This window comes from Neofelis nebulosa, chromosome 16 (assembly GCF_028018385.1).
Source record: "Neofelis nebulosa isolate mNeoNeb1 chromosome 16, mNeoNeb1.pri, whole genome shotgun sequence".
Classification (NCBI taxonomy): domain Eukaryota; kingdom Metazoa; phylum Chordata; class Mammalia; order Carnivora; family Felidae; genus Neofelis; species Neofelis nebulosa.
Window position 1 is genome coordinate 10,281,875 of NC_080797.1, and position 6,000 is coordinate 10,287,874.

The 6,000-nt window shown below is 41.0% G+C and overlaps 1 protein-coding gene across 1 annotated transcript in view; it reads left to right on the forward strand.

Annotated features, from left to right (window-relative positions):
* AKAP10 (A-kinase anchoring protein 10) overlaps positions 1-5,594 on the forward strand; it is a 79,732-nt gene extending 74,138 nt beyond the window's left edge. Inside the window, exon 15 of the mRNA XM_058705303.1 lies at positions 4,744-5,594. Within this exon, the coding sequence (XP_058561286.1) occupies positions 4,744-4,749 (6 nt within the window). The 3' untranslated portion in view covers positions 4,750-5,594. The remainder of the gene's footprint in view (positions 1-4,743) is intronic.
* Positions 5,595-6,000: the final 406 nt, after the last annotated feature.

The following is a 6,000-nucleotide window of genomic DNA, read 5'->3' on the forward strand; positions in this document are numbered from 1 at the left end:
ACTGCGCCACCCAGGCGCCCCGAAGTACATTTCTATATACTAGCAATGAACAGTTGGAAATCGAAACTTAAAAAACAATACAATCTACAGTAACATCCCAAAACATGAAATTCTTAGGAATATATTTAATGAAATATGTATAATATTTGTACATTATAAACTATAACTGAGCAGAATGAAAGATTTAAATAAAAACAAATAAGTCATGTTTGTGAATCAAAAGATTCAGTGTTGTTAAGGAGCCATTTCTAGGGGGGATGGGTTAGATGGGTGGTGGACATTAAGGAGGGCACTTGTTGGGATGAGCATCGTGTTGTATATACATGATGAATCACTAAATTCTCCTGAAACCATTATTACACTGAATATTAACTAACTTGGATGTCAATAAATTAAAAAAAATTTTTTTAAAGGTGCTTTTTCAACCCAGGATAGTGATGGTGGTGGTTGAGGTATAACTGACATATAACATTATATTCTTTTCAGGTGTACAACATAGTGATCCAGTATTTGTGTACTTTGCAAAATGATCACCACAATAAGTCCAGTTAACATCATCAGCATACATAGTTAACAGATTTTTTTTTTTCTTGTGATGGGAACTTTTAAGGTCTGCTCTCTTAGCAGTTTTCAAATATGTAATACAGTATTGACTATACTCTCCATTCTGTACAAGATTATCCAAGACTACTGATGGATTCAGTACAATCACAGTAAATACCCCGGCAGGCTTTTTTGTAGAAATTGACAAGATGATTTTAAAGTTTATCGGGAGATTTAAAGTAACTAGAACAGCAACAACAACAACAACCAGAAACGTGGTGGGGAGGGAGACAAATTGGAAGACTAACACTGCCTAGACACATTTACTGTAAAGCTGCATGATTAAGACAGAGGGATATTAGCATAAGGGTAGATGTATAGATTGTTGGGACATGTAGAGAGTGCAGAAGTAAACCCAAATATATGAAGTCAATTGACTTTTGACATATGTGCAAGCTAATCCAATGGTAAAAAGATGGTCTTTTTAGTTTACAGTTTACAGTTACATATATATATCTATGTGGGGGTGGGGTGGGGAGCGAACCTTGTTCCTTATAGCATATACAGAATCAGCTCAAAATGGATCATAGACCTAAATGTCAGAGCTAAAAGTAAAACTCGTAGGAGAAAATCTTTGTGATTTGGGGTTAGGCAAAGATTCCTTAGATCATACTAAGCATGAGCCATAAAGGAGAAAAAGCGTTAAATTGATCTTTATCAAAAGTAGAAACTTGTACTTGCCAACACTGTAAAGAAAATGAAAAGGCAGGTTACAGACTGGGAAGTGATATTTGCAAAACAACTGTCTGAGAAAGGGGTTGTATCCACAATATATAAAGAACCCTTAAACTCGATAATAAGCCCGACAATCTGGTATTTTTTAAATGGGCAAAAGATAAACAGACATTCCACCAGAGAAGATATACAGATGGCAGATATTCGCATGCAGATGTGCTCGACATGTTTAGTCATGAGAGCAATGCAAATTAAAGTCACAATGGTACACAACTACAGACCTAATGGAATGGCTAAAATAGACTGACAGGTGAAGGATGTAGAGCAGTTTGAACCCTACCATATTACTGGTGGAAATGCAAACTGCTGTAGCCACTTTGAAAAACAATTTGGCAGCTTTTTTAAAAGTGAAATATATACTAGCCAGCTATCTCCTTGGGAAACTCTGATGGCAGATTTTTTTTTTTTTTTTTTTTTTTTTTATTTAAGTTTTCTTCTTGGGCTGATCATATTTCCAGAGAAAACACTAGCAGTCTCCAGCCTGGAGGATGAAGGCCAGGCTACCAAGGAGGCAAGTGGGAAAAAGCTAGGGAAGTCTCATTATTCTTATTTATACCTCTCCTTAATCCCCCTCTTTTCAGGACAGAATTCTTGTACTTGGTCATGTTTGGTGTAGGTCAGCCCAGAGACCCTCTGTCTTATTCTGCTCAGAGAAGAAATCTCAGATTTTTCTGCTGAGATTGGTTTCGGGGCAGGGGCTGGTTGAGCAGAATTGCAGAATAACTGTAGATTACTAACTTCCAAAACAGGCTTTTAAGAAATCCGTGTGTTTGCACCCAGCCCCCATTCCCTTTACGAGACATGCTGGTGCCACCAATTCCTGGACTTTGAGGGATTCTGCCTTGTAAATCAGGTTGCTTCTCCACTTTTTCCCCTTTCCTTTTAGGATTGAGTCTTTTGGACCAGCTAAGTCATTTACCACTCATACATTTGCTTCCAGCTTCTGCAAGTTTGTTCTGCCTCTTCTCTCACTTTCCCCACTTGTGTGAATTTTTGTTTCTTTTTCTTTTTCTTTTTCTTTTTTTTAACTGCTATTTTAGGAAGGAGTGAATTGAATGAGTGCGATCAACTCTCCATCTTTATCTGGAGGCCCGCAGCTGTAATGGTTAGGAAATTCTGACTTGCCACAAGCTAATACTGTTTCTCAGTAGCTTCTCCAGCTAGTTCTAGTAGTACCGGTGAGAAGCCATGCAGGTAACCTTTAGAAAGTTGAAGGCGGCCACATAGCGTACCCCCCAGTCCTCTCCTCAAGCCAAACGTTCCCAGTTTTTTCAACAGTTTTACTTTGCCTAACTTGAGTTGATCACAGAGACTTAATGCGAGAGGAGAATATCTGCTCATGTTCATTATGAAGGCATTAAATGACTCCTCTATTATTTATGTTAGCAAAAATCAGGAATCAGAATCAAATACGTTCAGATGACACCCCGTATAACCCACAGTAGTTTGGAGGGCTTGAATTGAAATTTAGGTCCAGCATCACCCTTTCCTTGCCAACTTTTACTCCAAGCACTATCATTACCAGAGGTTGGTTTAATTTTGAACTTCACACTGAGCCATTTCACACCAAAGCTCTGTTCACTGTGGCAGATTCTATCCTTTTTTCTGTGTAAGGGTGGTAATTTTTGTCTATCTCCACTGGCTCAGTCAAACCTAAAATAACAAAGAGCAAGATAAAGGGGTATGAAGTTGTGATTCCCCATTATCGTTGATGATCAAATGTTTGACAACGTGAAAATGTTCTTTTCAACACCATTTTAGAAAGCAGGTATTTAAAATTGAGGCTTTTTATTTGAGTTGTATGTTCGGATTTTATTATCGTGTGCTTTTCATTTTTAAAATACTACGTCTATTTTGCTATATTTTTTTTGTTTTTTTTTTTTAATTTTTTTTTTTTTAACGTTTATTTATTTTTGAGACAGGGAGAGACAGCACGAACGGGGGAGGGTCAGAGAGAGAGGGAGACACAGAATCAGAAACAGGCTCCAGGCTCTGAGCTGTCAGCACAGAGCCTGATGCGGGGCTCGAACTCACGGACCGCGAGATCATGACCTGAGCCGAAGTCGGATGCTTAACCGACTGAGCCACCCAGGCGCCCCTATATTTTGTTGTTGTTGTTGTTGTTGTTGTTTTTAATTTTTTTTTCAACGTTTTTTATTTATTTTTGGGACAGAGAGAGACAGAGCATGAACGGGGGAGGGGCAGAGAGAGAGGGAGACACAGAATCGGAAACAGGCTCCAGGCTCCGAGCCATCAGCCCAGAGCCCGACGCGGGGCTCGAACTCACGGACCGCGAGATCGTGACCTGGCTGAAGTCGGACGCTTAACCGACTGCGCCACCCAGGCGCCCCTATATTTTGTTTTTTAAGCTCGCTAGCCTTCTCTTTGGCTGGCTAAGATGACCATCCTGTGTGTCCTTTAGGGATCAGCAGTGTATTGGTATGGAGAAAGTGCTGGGCTAACAGAACTTCTTCAGTCCACTTTTAGTGAACATGTGGGACCTTCTGCAAGTTGCTTTCCTTTCCAGTCCCCATTTCCTCATCAGTAGGTCAGAAAAATTGGACAAGACAGTCTCATAAGATCTCTTTCTGATTCTCATTCTATGATTATATGAATGTGAGCTGCTTCCACGAAGGAGTGCCCAGCCTCCCTCTAGCCTATGTTGATGCCTCTGTGCTCGGAATCGCCTACTCTGCGCGTGTCTATGAAACGTACTTGGGAATGTAATGTGAACTACCTCACGGCATTACTGAGTTATTTCATGTGTATCTGTCCCCAAGACCTTGTCTCCCCGGGATGTTTGTTCCCTCCCCAGAGCTGTGAGTACAGGGGTCTCAGCCTCAAGATCTTGGTCTTAGGAGGCGAGGTCAGAGTTCTTTCTCTCTTTCTGAAGGTGTTGGAGTATTCTGTATTATGGCTCTCCTGATTTAGTGAATCCTCTAAGGATCGTCATTTAAGTTGTTTGGGGTTTTTCCCTGTTACAGACAGTACTTTAATGAATGTCTGTGTATAGAAGTCTTTACCCTCTCTTACAAGTATGCTATTGGGTTAATTGCTAGAAGCAGAATTACTCTGTCAAAAGGTAGATATTTCGTTCTAATAATCTGGTGCCAAAATGGAAAGATAAAAGCAAATCTGGTTGCCAGTCTAGTCCTGTTAGGTAATGGTAGGGTGAGTTGCTTGACCTTTTTAAAGCTTCCATCCATTCATTCATTCATTTATTCATTCATATGTAAATAAAGGTAGTTCTAGTATTCTGCCTCAAGTGGCTGTGGTCCAATCCTGGCTGTCCTGGATGCTGGTATATAGTAAACACTAGGTTTTGATTCCCTTCTTAATCTGTAATAATGTCACTGGCTGTAGAAATGTACGTTACCTTTTTCTTTTTCTTTCTCTTTTTTTCAGCTATGACTCAAGACCTGAGATAAAGGAAATCTGCTTTTGAAAAATAAGAGAACTTTTTTCCTTTGGTTGGATTCTTCAACACAGCCAATGAAGACAAAGCACTGTATTTCTTTTCACGAATATATCACTGTTGTTCCCAAGAAAGAATGGCAGACAATCCTAGACTTCCATCCTAAGCAGAGTGACATGTAGACATTTGCTGCACATGATGTTCACACAGTGAAAGTCATAAAGAGACAAAGTGGTATTGTTTACATTACTAGAAAACTAATAGCTTTCCAATGGCAATAACCCATTTACGAAAGAATTTTAGTCCACTGGAATAGACAGGGACCACATACTGTGGGAGGCAGACAAGCGCAGAGCGGATACTCGATGCCCATTCTGTAGCGGTAACCCATCCCTAAAAGTATCATAAAGCAGGTACCAGAAGTGCTTTGCTTTGGCCTCCTAAACCAACAGGTGAGTCAGCCCCTCCGAGAGCCAGGCAGCTCAGGGAGGCAGCGTGGTGCTAGCGGGTTGTTTTCCTTCAGCGTCATTGTGCATTCGCAGAGGCATTAATTTGGGAGGAAGCCAGCTGATAGGTCATCTCAGTGGCATTGTCCTTCCCTGTGGTGACAACATACACTTTTTACATTTTAATTGCTCCTAAAATGCAGTATACTGAAAACCGGGCTCTCCCCTGCTAACAAAAAAGAGGAGTCTCCTTTGCTTTGCGCATCAGGACCTGCTCTTCTGGAATACTCCTCCAGGTTACTCCACTTTCCCTTCAGAATACGTGTGGGAAGGAATGTACAGTAACAGCCACTCCCGTTTCCCCTGTGGTACCTTGGACAAAATGTTTGTTCCCAGACTATGCGGTTTTTGTTTTGTTTCTTCTTTTTTCTTTCTTTCTTTCTTTCTTTCTTTCTTTCTTTCTTTCTTTCTTTCTTTCTTTCTTTCTTTCTTTCTTTCTTTCTTTCCTTCCTTCCTTCCTTCCTTCCTTCCTTCCTTCCTTCCTTCCTTCCTTCCTTCCTCCTTCCTTCCTTCCTTCCTTCCTTCCTTCCTTCCTTCCTTCCTTCCTTTTTTTTTTTTTTTTGTAAATTAAGAATATTGACAAGCAAGGGTTGGGGGCGGGAAGAGCACCCAGCCTCGGCTGCCTCCCCCTTCTCCGCTGTGCAGTTGGTGGCCTTTTTGCTTTCTGTCTTTCGGATAGTAGGCGACCCCCTGCCTGCCCTTCCACTCAGTCGGCTACCGGGTCCAGACCTCGCCGCCGTC